This window comes from Jaculus jaculus, chromosome 12 (genome assembly GCF_020740685.1).
Source record: "Jaculus jaculus isolate mJacJac1 chromosome 12, mJacJac1.mat.Y.cur, whole genome shotgun sequence".
Taxonomy (NCBI): Eukaryota; Metazoa; Chordata; class Mammalia; order Rodentia; family Dipodidae; genus Jaculus; species Jaculus jaculus.
This window is the reverse complement of record NC_059113.1, coordinates 100,881,570-100,895,204: the sequence shown is the minus strand read 5'-3', so window position 1 is coordinate 100,895,204 and position 13,635 is coordinate 100,881,570. Positions and strand designations below refer to the sequence as shown.

The following is a 13,635-nucleotide window of genomic DNA, read 5'->3' as shown; positions in this document are numbered from 1 at the left end:
ATGACTGGTGTGAGCACAGGAAGCATCAGCTCCAATTAAGAGCAAAAGACAGCATGCATCTGTCAAGAAACTGTAAAAGGGCAGGAGGTGACAGAGACCTAAGCCGGCAGGCCTTCCTCTGTGGGGAGAGCGGGTGTGGGCCGCATCACATGGTGCTCACTGGACCTCTGCCCTTCATACCCACCCCGCCACCACGGTCCCAGCACTGGTGAAGAGACCAGACCGCTCTGTGGCTCCCACTCGCCAAGCAAGGCCCGGCAGTCCCCAGGCAGGGAAGTCGACTGGCACTAAGAAATCCACCCAGGGTGGATGGTACCATCTCCCCTCTTCCCCTAGGGGGTCCAGCCTACAGCAAGTCCCCTGTTCCTTCATCAGCACACAAGAGGACAGCTGGGAGGAGCTAGAGTTGAGAGGACAAGAGGACAGGCGAGAGACCAGCCCAGGCGGCAAAGAATCTCTCTCTGGTCTCACCCTGACAGCTTCCCATTCCTGCCAAAATAGTGAGACTGCTTATCGAGGGACACCCCAGATGCCTTTCCCACAGCAGACGGAATGGAAACATGGCAACAGCGGAGCGCCTCAGCCCTCTGCTACGTACCTGCCTCTCTCTGCACAGGGGAGCTGCCCACGGTCTCCAGGCCCGCTTTACAAATCTCCCCAGCAGTTTCCCGTGCACACCAGCTTCTCACACTCACGTCGTCGCTCAGCTCCGGCCTCTCAAAATCACTGAACCCAAGCTTCACTTCAGTCTGTTCCGAAGGCCTGAGAAAACCAATAAAATTAAATAAAAAAAAAAAAAAGTAACATTTATTATGTTAGGTACACAAATAAGGTTTTCTTCCCATGAGACTCGTCAGAGGTGAAAAGTGACAATGGGGACAAGGTGAAGCCCCCTCTCCGAGTTTCGTAGGAGCATGTGATGAGGAAGGAAGCTCTCTGCAAGATGTGGGGGCTGACGCGCGACTCCGTGGTGACTCATGTGCTGAGCAGGGAGGAGCCCCGAGGTTTGATTGTCAGTGCGCCTTTCCGACCCCAAACCACGCTGGCATTTTGGAACTGGACTTAACTTGGAGCTCGCCCGATCTATTTCCATATTGTACGGTGAAAGGGGTAACACTGCCCAGTGCCACTCGAGGCCACCTGGGTCTAGGGCCAGAGCCAGGACTCTGGGCTTGTTCCCCGAAACTGAATAGATGAGCCTGCCTAGTGCCTGCAGGGAAGGACCGTGCGTTAGTCTAAATACATTCTCATCCATCACTCGTGAGCGTTTTGCTGAGTGACTTATGTTTGGAGAGTTGTGGCATGTGGGGCATGTGGGCAGCTCTAAGGATGAAGGAGAGAGAGCCCTTCCGCCAGGAGTGCTGAGGTCGAACGACTTCTCGGCTCGCAGGCCATGAAGTCCAAGGAAGTGATTGTAACGGAAGCTTGTCAGTGGAGATCGATGCAGAAACTCAGGGTAAGCGACGGAAGACTCTCTTCATGGTCAGGTGTGGGGGGTGGGAAGGAAACCAATCATGACATGCTGAAACGAGCCGCGGAAGCACAGCCCAGTGACTGTCGGCTTTTCTCTCTGTACCACGCTGCCAACATCTGAGCCACCACACCCTACTTGCAAATGATTTGTTAACAATTTGAACCATTTCCTCAGCAGCTCACAAACCTGGTGCCAGAAGGCTTCCTATTGCTTCATTGGTGTAATTACACTCATTTATCTTCGGAGACGTTCACATCACGAAAACCATAGTACTTGAAAGTGATGCCCGGCTCGGCCACGATCGTGAGAGCGCGTGGGCGACGCGGTGACTCCCGCCCTGACCCTTGGCCTGGGGCTCCGCCCGAGCCTGTGCTCCCCAGCGGGCCAATGGAACCCTGTCCTCACCCGAATGACCAGGAGCTCGAGTGACATTTAACAATGTTCTTGCTGAGCTCACGAGAAGGCCACCTCTCTAGATGCCAGGCCTGAAAAGCCCGGGCCGCGTGTGGGAAGACAGGGTGGGACAGCTTTCATGAAGCCGCTCCTGGGCGGCTGCGAGCAGAGGCGGGGACCTGCCCAGGGTCTCTTAGAGAAAAGCAAGACGATGCCAGGGAGGGCGCAAGAGCGCCTCGGGGCAAGAGAGAGATACAAAAGCCCCACTGGTGGCCAGGAAACCCGCTGCCCACCTGGGTCGGAAGTTCTCAAGCCGAGAACCCCGCATCACTTTAGGTTCAGGCGGTATTTCTGGAATGCCAGCAATATAGGATCCCACAGAGGCCCTGTCCAGCTTCCTGATCTTCCAGACCAAAAAAAAAAAAATAAAAATCTGAGGAGAGGGCTGGAGAGATGGCTTAGCGGTTAAGTGCTTGCCTGTGAAGCCGAAGGACCCTGGTTCGAGGCTCGATTCCCCAGGACCCACGTGAGCCAGATGCACAAGGGGGCTCAAATGTCTGGAGTTCGTCTGCAGTGGCTGGAGGCCCTGGTGCGCCCATTCTCTCTCTCTCCCCATTTCCCTCTCTGTCTGACGATCTCAAATAAATAAGTAAAAATAAACAAAAATCTTTTTTTAAAAAATCTGAGGAGATAAAGTACCTCCAGGAAGCAAAGCTTCCCAGGCACGGAGCCAACTGCCAGGGCCTCACCCTGTCCACAGCGCGGGCGCCTGCCCGGGCCCTGCAACACGCTGCCTCCCGTTCACAGCCACGGGCCTCTTTCTCCAGGGCCAAAGCAAGGTCCCAGGGGCGGTGACCACGCTCTCACTGTGACAAGTCCAGGTGGCGGGCGGGATGGCTGAGAGCGAAGCCTAGGGCTGCCCCCAGCACCCATCCTCAGACGCTGGCCCTCCACGAGGAGAGGGAGGCCCCGACGTGGGGGAGGAGGGGGGCTTAGGCCTTCTTCCTAAAGCTTCTCATGGCTTCTAGCCTTGTATAAAAGAGAGATGTTTTATTAAAAAAAAAAAAAACAACATGGCTGTATGGTATTTGTAAAGAGTAAAAACATGAGAAAACACACGTTAACTTTATAGATCCATTTAACACGCAAAATATTCTGCTCTCCTATTACCTTACTGTACAGAAATAAAACAGTGAAATGGAAAAATAGGGCGAAAATTTAGATTAAAATTGTAAAGGGACTGCGTAATGACATACCTGGGGACCTGAGCAACAGCCCTTTTCTTGTTTTTTCTACATGTTCGGTTTCGATTCCAACTTAGATTTTGGGTGTTTCCTTCTCTTTTCTCCTGAAGCTGCTTCTTCCTGTAAGGCCCTTCCTGCTGGAGAGGAGAAGGGAGCGGGAGGCGGCTTAGACTCAGAGTGACGAAGCCTAGGGCTGCCTCTGCGGAGACAAGTGCTTCGTGAACATCCCTGGTCTGGTGACAGGGTGACGCGGGTTTCTCAATCTCAAGCCCTGCTTTGTTTGCATTCCCCTCCTCGGCCTCCCCACGCTCTTCGCAAAGAGAAGGGGAAACTTCTGCCCGAGAGTGACGGGTGGCCGCCGGCTGTCGACTCCAGCGGCAGGACGCCCTCGCCGGCACCTGCGCCTCCCAAGAACCAGCGGCGAAGCGAGGTCAGAGCAAGCCCCCGCCGGGCGAGCTGCGTGCCCTCGGGGTTTGTTTACACATGATCTGCGGGCACACGGCCAGCACACTCCACACCAGCGCAGCTTCTTGGGTAAAGCCAGCCAGAATGTGCTTTCCGTTGACATGTGGTTCCCAAAAAACTTAATTTGGCAATTCGATGCAGAAATAGTTTATGGGCCACATATGTAGATTTTTAAATTTGAACTCCTTTCTCTTAAATGTCAGCCGTAGCCTATCACTAGGCCCCCAGGGGCAGAATTGGAGACAAGGAGAAATCCCTGCTTTTTGCATTTGGAGATGACTTTCCCATCTAGTGCTTATTCTGTTTTTCCACATGCTACTCCCATAAAGCAGACGTTTTATCTGCAGCCTGAGGTGACTAGAGCTTTAAAGCCCATCTCCTAGAGCTGGAGTTAAGACGTTTGTCTGCAAAGCCTAACGACTAGGGTTCGATTCCCCAGTACCCACATAGAGCCAGATGCACAAAATGGTGCATGCTTCTGGAGTTTGTGTGCAGCATCTAGAGGCCCTGGAGCACCCACTCACTCTGTCTCTTCTATGTTTGCAAATAAATAAAAATATTTTAAAACCCAGCTCCCGTGGGATGGGGTTTTTCAGGGGGGGAAGTGCCTCTTCCAAGGACTTCGCAGGCACAAGCGGCCCCATGTAGACAAGAGGTGCATACTCTAGTCTCCAAGTCCTTTTTCTGGTGATTCTTGGGATTCACATTTCATGAAAAAGCAAAGGCTGGATCATTCCACCTCCACTCCAGAGACTAGGTCCAGAGATGAGTGTGAGAACCCATGACGTTCTGGCCGACACGTGACTGACACGTGGGCCTTGGGAGGAGAAGTAAGCGGCTGATACCTGAGCTGCTGACGGGTCAGACATCTGGGGTTATCAGAACCTTTCCTGGAAACTAAACGAGACTGCAACTGTAGCTGCAGGGCAGCCCTGGGGTTCCTGTGTCGTCCTCGCCAGTATTTTAATCTCCTCCCCAGTATTAACTAAGTAATCTTTTATTCTGATCCTAAAATTATTTCGAAAACCTGTAAGTTAGAGCTGGGGAGGTGGCTTAGCAGCTAAAGGTGCATGCGTACAAAGCCTGCCTTACGATCTCGGCTCAATTCCCAAGCACTCATGTGAAGTCGGACAACAAGTTGCCCAGGCGTCTGGAGTTCATTTGTAGTGGCAAGAGACCCTAGTATGCCCATACACACATGTGTGCACATGCAAATAAAATAAATTCTTTAAACCTTGTAAGTCAAACACACACACACACACACATACACACAACCCTTTTCTACAGGGCTTTTAATAACAATAAATGGACATGAAAGGGTGAGAGGCACGTGACTCCGCAGTAAACACCATACACGCTATTTATTCATGGATCGCTTCTAGATCTACTTGACGTTCTGTGCTCCTCCTCCTCCCTTCAGCAGCCCACCTTGTCCATTCATGGGACAAAAGGACTGTCCTCACCAGGACTTAAGTCTTCCTCCAGCACCGTCTGTCAGTGGGGGTGGGGAAACGGGATCTGGTGAATGCTCACTGCCACTGGTTACCTTTCTGAACTCAATCTGGATGGAACTGTCACCCTGTGCAGGCAAGAGGACGAGTACATTTAGAATGACTGAGAGGAGGGCTGCGGAGCTCCCAAGCATCACAGGTTCTATGGGGATGAGAAGGGAAGGAGAGTGCAGGCAAGCTGGACCCAGAGGCCCACAAGGAATACTGAGAAGAACTGAGAAGCCAATTCCAAGAGCCACAGGACACAGGAGGGATTCAGGAGGCAGGCTTGGAGCAAACAGGCCAGCCATTCAGGCATGGGCTGGGGGCAGCCCTGCAGAGAGAAAGGCAGAGCACTTGCCCAGAAGTCTGAAAAGAGGAAGGACTATGGGCTGGAGCAGTTTTCCTGCAGGGCATGGTGGCAAGAAATCTTGCAGGGAGAGCCATGGGAGTCACAATAATGACACTACCTCTGCGGCCAAACTTCACTCCCAGCCTACTAGATGTGGTCTCTGTTTCCCAAGTTCCTCCAAAAGAGGAGTTACCTAGGAGGCAGTAAGCAGTTTCTTTGAGTCTCAGCTACTCTCTACCTCAGCGTTACTGACCCAGCAAGGTCGACCACTTAAGCTCGCTAATAATCTCCCTGGCAGAGCGGATGAGTAATGGAGGTGTCAAGAAAGCTTCCCTAGTGTAAATAAAAGGCAAAAAAGAAAATCAGGGCTGGAGAGGTGGTTAAGGCGTTTGGCTGCGAAGCCTAATGACCCATGTCTGACTCTCCAGGTCCCAGATAAGCCACATGCATAGACAGACAAGCGCACAAATGGACACACACGCCTGGAGTTTGACTGCAGTGGCTGGAGGCCCTGGCATACCAATTCTGTTTCTCTTACTCTCCCATTAAAAAAAAAAAAAAAGGTAATCAAAGCCAGGCATGGTGGCACACGCCTTTAATCCCAGCACTTGGAAAGCAGAGGTAGGAGGATCGCCACAAGTTTGAGGCCACCCTGAGACTACATAGTGAATTCCAGTTCAACCTGAGCTAGAGTGAAACCCTACCTCAAAAAACAAAACAAAGACAAAATAATAATAATAATAATTTTAAAAAGGAAATCAAAGAGAAACTACAGGTTCACTGCAAGCTTAAGGCCACCATATATAGGTAAAAGTAAGTATAAACAGGAAAGGTCAAACAGGGAAAAATATCTGATTTCTCAATATTTGATGAACAAAGTTAAAACATAAACATACAGAAGTACTCTTACAATAAGCAAGACCTCAACCAACACTCAATAGAAAAATAGGCAAAAGACATAAAATACAACAAACTCAAGAAAGAAATAGAGAAGGTGTGTGCGGGGGCGGGGGGTCATCCAGCATAGTTCCTTGAAAAGGCAGATTACACACACCAACTTGGATTTCACGTCATTCCATTAGTAACCCAAATGTGTGCGCCACACATGCACAGTACCAGGCTGTGGTTGGGGACATGACATGCTGTGACAGTGCTGGCCTCTGGCTGGGCATTTACTTTGTTTACAGAATTTCCTTCAAGTGGTGGAATTTTGGATAGATGATTAAATGATTTTTTTTCTGAATTTTACCCCCCCCCCAAAAAAGGAAAGTGTTCACCGTTTTCTAGATCAGATCCCAACTGAAATGACGGCCAAAACACAAGTGTCCAGGGCACAGGCGACCGGCTCTAATGCCCATCACCACCACAAAAAAAAAAAAAGAAGCTCAATTTCCCAGAAATCTAATCATACCTGTCACACTGACCAAGACTTGGCTAACAAGGCCTAAGGGCACAGCTCAGCGGTTTAGATGCACGGAGCTTCGGGCTGCTTCCCGGATAGCAGCCGTAAAAATGCTGTGCAATGAGTGAGCAGCAGAGAAGACAGAGCCAGGGTGCTCCCGTGCCCCCTGAGCGTGTGGGCATCAGAACCCGCAAGGACTGACTCCCTTCCCTTTAGCTTCGGACGTCCACTAACAAGGCTGGATCAACAGTACAGGCAAAGGGTCCTGAAAAGGTGTTCTCCATACGCTTGCTTGTGGAAAGAAAAGGTTGGAAACAATTTGAAAATTCACCTAACAAAGGACAGGTTCAGCTATAGTTAATGATACAATGTCCCAAAGCCACTAAAAGTCCAGCTCCCCATTTAATTTTTAGCAACATGAGAAAATGAGGATAACAACAATACGCACACAATGACAGCAGTTACCCGCAGCTACTTTACACGCACACAGGGCATGTAGTTACTCTCAGCTACCTTACAGTACTAACACAACTCTGAAAAACATGCACAGCAGAGAGAATACAGAAGTCTATTCAAGTAGCTAATTTTTTATGCTGCTGTAACAATCATGCATTATTTTTCTTCATTTTGCTTGTTTTGGAGACAGGGTCTCCTAAAGCACAGGCTGACCCCTCAACTCACCATACAGCCCGATTCTATTCCCGCCACCTCATAAGGGCTGGTATTACAAGCATGTGCCACCATGTCCAGCTGGAAACTACTTTTATGAGAAACAAAATGGCAAAAAAGAACATAAAAAGCTAGGGTTAAAATGCACTTGATGCTTCCTAAAGTTGAGCCACATGCCTACAAATCTAGAAGACTGCTCTCTGTGTACTACAGACAGCCTTATAAGATTTTCTGAAGGTGTAAAGTTAGGCTCTAAGAATGTGCAAGAAAAAAATTAACACTGAGCATTCCACTTGGGAATGTGTTTACTGAGAACAAATTTCTCCAAATGAACAATACAATGGAGAGTACGCTCAGAGGACCTCACGGGACAATGCCACAGAGAGTATGCTCAGAAAACAATGCCACGGACAGCACACTCAGAGGACCTCACAGAGCAATGCCATGGACAGCGCGCACACTCACAGGATCTTACGGAACACCTCTATAAAACTGCTTAGTCCCAGGATCTTCAAAGAAATAGCTAAAGACAGCCTCATAGCAGCACCAGAGAATCTACCTTGCAATCATGGGGATGACCTTGGACCACAAAGTTCAGCCTGATTCCCTCAAACCCTGAGGCTTGCATTCTTCCTAGTAAACCAGCTGCCAACATTGGGCGAAGACGTCTCCAGCAGGCACACAAACCTGCAGAGGGAGGAGGGCTCACAACCACAAGGATGAGCCAAGGACTCGTGAAGCTCCAGGGACAGAGACAACATGGCGAGGCCCGGGCCCTTGAGGACCTAGTGGTGAAGATGCATGGGAGAAAGTCATCGCACTACAGTAAGGAGACCCTTGTAAGAAGGTGCCCAGATACACAAAGCTAAATGTGGTCAAGACTGTAAGCTAGGGACAAGGCCTAATGGGGGGTATGGCCCCCACATGTTGCAGAGGGTACCAGTGGCCACACCTCTGGTTCTCAGGGTCCTATCATACCAAGTGGTTGTGAGCCACCTGCTCCTGCGTTTCCCGACACATTCTTAGCCTGGACTTCAATGTCACTGACATACAGACCAGTCTCTCAGGACAGCATCAAAAAGGTGGCATCCTCACCTCACTGACTCCCTATTCCAAACACAGTGGCTTGACTTGTCCCGGGCAGGCGCACCTCCTTCCTCTCTGGGCCAGGTTCTCGGCTCGTGTGCCGCACCCACACCCCGACACTGCTCGGCATGCAGACCCGGGCGCAGCTGCTCCCTGCACGATCTGCCCCCGCGGGCGCAGAGGTCACCTCTCCTCTTGCTCCCGGCTGACTCACTGAGGAAGCTCTAGTCCGTCGCCAAAAGTCCACTGAGAGTCTCGTCTCAAAGCTCAGCCACCCCTCTTTACGTCACGGCCACCACCAAAACTGTCCCTCCCTGAGTGCTCAACAGCCAGTTCTCGGCGCGGGCTGCCGTTCTAAGTGTTTCTCAGAGGAACTCATCTAATCCTCACAGGCTGTGAGGTGGAAGGAGAGCCGCCATCCTCCTCCACACACTTGCCACACAAATACGTGGACGCCAGGCCCTGTCTGTGGTCGTGCTTGAGTCAACAGGACAGGGAAAAGGAGACAGACCTCCAGTGAGGGCGTGTCCTGCTTCTCGGAGCACATGTCCTCTTTAGCCGATCTCGGAGGCTTCTTTTCTGAAGGCGACTTGGCTCTGGCCCTTCTCAAGGTTTCACAACTGTCTACTTCATTCTTGACAGGCACTTGCTGGTTGTGTCCTTGAAGAAATAAAAACAACTCAATTTCCGTCATTTTTTTAAAAAGTTTTTTTTTTTTTAGTTTATTTATTTGCAAACAGAAAGAGAGAAGAGAAGGAAGGGGGAAATGAGCATGACATCAGGGCCTCTGGCCACTGCCAACAAACTCCAGATGCAAGCGATACCTAGAACATCTGGCTTTACATGGATACTGGGGAATCAAACCTGGACCATGAGGCCTTGCAGACAAGAGCCTTTAACCCGAGTCACCACCCCAGCCCAATTTTTTTCTGTTCTTATGCCACATATGTAAGCCTCTGTCCTACATCATACGACCTCCCTGACTCAATGGACGTGAGGACTGTTCTTGGCATCCACGGTACAATAAACACTCGCTTTGTTAACAAGTTAAAAGAGAATGTTCCTGCTGCAAGAGTTCCACAGTCTTGAAAAGGTGTCAAAGAAGCAAAAACAACTGAATGTCCTCCCAATGAGAGAAAGAAGAGAGAAGACGCAGTATGCAGACAGACTGACACCAGCCAGCCCGATGCCCTGCCCCACGTGCCTCTGCCTAACACTACTGCACTGTAAACTTCCAGTGTGTGTGTGTGTGTGTGTGTGTGTGTGTGCGTGCGTGTGCACATGCGTGTGTACGTGCGTGTTACCAAAAAGAAACAAGCTACAACCTGGAGGATCCTTAACACATTATGTTAAGAGAAATAAGCCAGAAAAAAAGGGACGAGTGCTCTATGATTCTGTTTGGAAACGTTTTGTGTGAAGGACCTAATGTAGTCATACCCAAACAGACTGAAAGGGTGTTTGCCAGGGGCTGGGAGAAGGAGCGACGCCACTCATTCCTTACTGGGCACAGTTGACAGCTGTGGTGATGGAGAGCTGGGAAAATGGATCACGGTGATGGTCGTACAAAAGCATAAATATACTTACTGTCTCTGAATGGTATAACAAAGATAGTTAAGAGTGAGTCAGATTGATGGCTCGGTGGTTAACAGCACCTGATTGTAAAGCTGGATGTCCCAGATTTGATTCTCCAGCGCCCACGTGAAGCCAAATGCACGAAGTAGCACGTGGGTATGCAGGCTGTTTGCAGTGGCAAGAGGCCCTGGTGCACCTATACTCATTCTGTTTCTCTCTCTCTCTCTCAAATAAATAAAAATATTTTTAAAATATAGTTAAGATGGTAACACCTTATGTTGTGTATCTTTGTTGTTTTCTTAAAGTTGAGAGGAGGGAGAGTAAGAACTTGGGTTTTAGCAATGAGAATACCAGCAATGACTCTTCTCAGTGTCACCTCTTACAGTGTCCATTTCCTTATCTGCAACAGGAGCCCAGCCGCCCAGCCCATGAAGCAGCTATCAGCACAGATGTAACAGTAAGCAAGCTTCCCCACCAAAGGACACGTGAGCCAGCTCAGGAAGGCCCTTCTCCTACTGCTGTCTCTGCCCACAGCCAAGAAATGAGCAGTCCGCAAAAACCACACATGGGGGCTGGAGAGATGGCTTAGCGGTTCAGGCGTTTGCCTGCAAAGCCAAAGGACCTCGGTTCGATTCCCCAGGACCCAAGTAAGCCAGATGCACAAGGAGGTGCATTCATCTGGAGTCTGTTTGCAGTGGCTCCAAGTCACGGAAGCCACGGAGCACACATCCCTTCCCCTTCTGCTGTTACAAAGAGGATATGTGGGTTTTCCAGGAGGCACGAGGTGAGCCCGTCTTCACTGTCAGTGTTTGTGTAAATTCACGCTGCTGTGAACGCCCAGGAGGCAGACGGCTCACTCTGGTGTGCACAACCGCGTTACAGCAGGTCTACGCTTTCAGAAAAGGAGGCTTTATGTCAAGATTAGAGGTGTGGCCTCCCAATACAAGAGAAGTATAGAAAATGACTCTTGCAGCCAGATTCATAGGTAATGTAAAACATGGTGGAATGTTCCGATGTTTCTGGCAATGGCAGGAGAGACTGGGAAAGTAAATGGGAAAGACATATGCAGAGGCACGTGGGGTCACTGCTGGCAACAGAACCACATTCCTAGAGACACTGAACCCAAGGAACCAAGAAATTCACGTCAGATGCATCTGAGAGGACAGTGGGGTACACCCCTGTCAGATTCCCCTTAACCCTCACATTTTAAAAATATTTTATTTCTTTATTTGAGAAAGGAAGAGGCAGAAAGAGAGAATGGGTGCACCAGGGCCTCCAGCCACTGCAAATGAACTCCAGACGCATGTGCCCCCTTGTGCATCTGGCTAGCGTGGGTCCTGGGGAATCAAACCGAAGTCCTTAGGCTTCCCAGGCAAACGCCTTAACCGCTAAGCCACTTCCCCAGCCCAAACCTCACATTTCTAACCAAGCACTCGACGGCAGCCTGCACTGTCCACACTTCTGCTTTCCTTTACATATGTACCAGTGCATTCCTAGACGAGGGCTAGGAGCTCAACACATACAACCATCCCTCAGCATCCAGAACTGGTTCTAGACGCCTTACCAACACCCACGGGTGCTCATGCACATAAGCTACCTACGTGGCACACATCCTTTAAATCACCTCTACAGCGCCTGAAATACCGAATACAATACAGATTCATGTCATTAGGTATTTTATTGTATATTTCAGAGAACAATGGTAAGAAAAAGAATCTGTCCATGTTCACTATAGGGATAACTTTTTTGTGGGTATTTTCTTCCCTGGTTGGTTTGCCTTCAGGTACAGAATGCATGGACACAGGCTGATTGCTCGAGGGGCCCCTCTTCAGTATTCACTTGCTAACAGTACACAGTAGAACTGACTAGGGGACTGTTTGCTCATAGTGGAAGGCCAACATTCCCTCATCACTTCTTATCTGATCTGCCCATCATGTTACAGGCTGCTAGGAGACTGCTTAAAGCAGCTTAAAAAGTCCAGTAGCGCACAAGCGCACGTCACGCCCCTCCAGCATCACGAACACAGTGGTGTCCACACAGAGAGCGTTCTGGGCAGGCCAACCAGCTACGAAGAGAGAAGCAAGCCTTAGGCGTATGGGCTTCCCTACTAAATGTACTCACACATGCAACCGTGTTCTTAAACAGGGGTCCCCGGCTCCAATACTGGCGTTAAACATCAGGTACCGGAAGAGGAGAAAGGCCAGGGAGATGGCTCAGCAGCTAAAGGAACCTGCTTGCAAAGCCTACTGGCCTGCATTCAATTCACCAGTACCCACAGAAAGCAGTATATGTCTGGCATTCGTTTGCAGTGGCAAGAGACACTAGCATGTGCACACAAAACATGCATGCAAATAAATAAACAGAATCGGATGGAAGGATCTGAAAGCCCACACTCAAATCCTCTGAGACCATAGCTGTGATCCACACCTCTACACTGCAACCCCTCAAAGGACCATGCAGTGGCAGGATGTTGTTCCTCTCAAATATCTACACACCATGTGGCATGTTCATCCAGATATACGATGCTATTCTCTCAAGTCCATGTAATATTGGTCAGTGGTATGTTCAGGTCTCAGTGCCTTAGAAAGCAAGGACAAAACCCATTGGTCTCCCTCTATAAGGCCACCTTAACAGGGATTTCAGCCTGGGCCCTGGACAGGAACAGGCACCCAGCCATTCCCCACCAAGCGTTCCGCAGGCCAGGGTCTGCTCTGAACGAAACCCGCAGTCAACCACGCTATCCGGGGCACACTCATGGGGCCAAGCCTGCAGACGCGTCACCTCCGACACACATGGAAAATGCTGCCGCAGTAAACAGTGGGAACGGGGTGCTTCAGGGAAGCACATTCCTTTAGAAAACTCCAACTCTGTTTTGAACTAGAAATACCCTTCGTGCAATGTTCAAAATTTAACTTGATGTTTTAACCAGCGCATCTAAAGCTCTTTAAAATTAGTCCAGAAGTTTTCTGTACCCCTCTCTTCAATGTCAAGAGAAAAAAAAAAGCTGTGTCTGTACTCTGTACAGAACAGTTCCACCATCATCACACCCTAAACAATATGGTAAAACAACCACTTCTATGACCTTTATGGTAATATTTGGTATTACAAGGTATTCCCACCAGTGCTAGGGCCTAAGTATGCGCCTTGTCTCCAGGATGCCACCATCAGAAGGTGTCGTGAACCCCTCATTAGGAAGTCGGCCTCATGGGAGGGCCTGAGGTCACTCACTGGGAGTGTGCCCTCAAAGGGAGTCATGAGTCCTCAGTCTCCATTCCCTGGCTCTCTCTGCCTCCTAGCTCATGATGTAAGAACTTTTTCTGAGGCATGCGCTCCTCTGCTGGGCCCATCAGAAGCCCAAAACAATGGGGCCACCTGATTTTATACTAGAGACTTCAGAACCCTGAGCTAAGTAATACGCCTCCTGTCCTCTTTGTAAACTGTCTCAGGTATTTATCTTCATTACAGTAACATGAAGCTGACCAGCAGTT

At 49.7% G+C, this 13,635-nt stretch overlaps 1 protein-coding gene across 3 annotated transcripts in view; it reads right to left on the bottom strand.

Moving 5' to 3' along the window:
- Positions 1-13,635, bottom strand: part of Tmem131l (transmembrane 131 like) — a 155,268-nt gene that overhangs the window by 12,956 nt on the left and 128,677 nt on the right. For 2 of the 3 annotated variants that reach the window (XM_004655955.2, XM_045131053.1), the window contains exons 26-28: positions 9,087-9,235; positions 3,124-3,248; positions 599-762 (exon numbers count right to left, since the gene is read on the bottom strand). In XM_004655955.2, coding sequence (XP_004656012.2) covers positions 599-762; positions 3,124-3,248; positions 9,087-9,235 — 438 coding nt within the window. The remainder of the gene's footprint in view (positions 1-598; positions 763-3,123; positions 3,249-9,086; positions 9,236-13,635) is intronic. The other variant, XM_045131054.1, reaches the window with a different exon arrangement.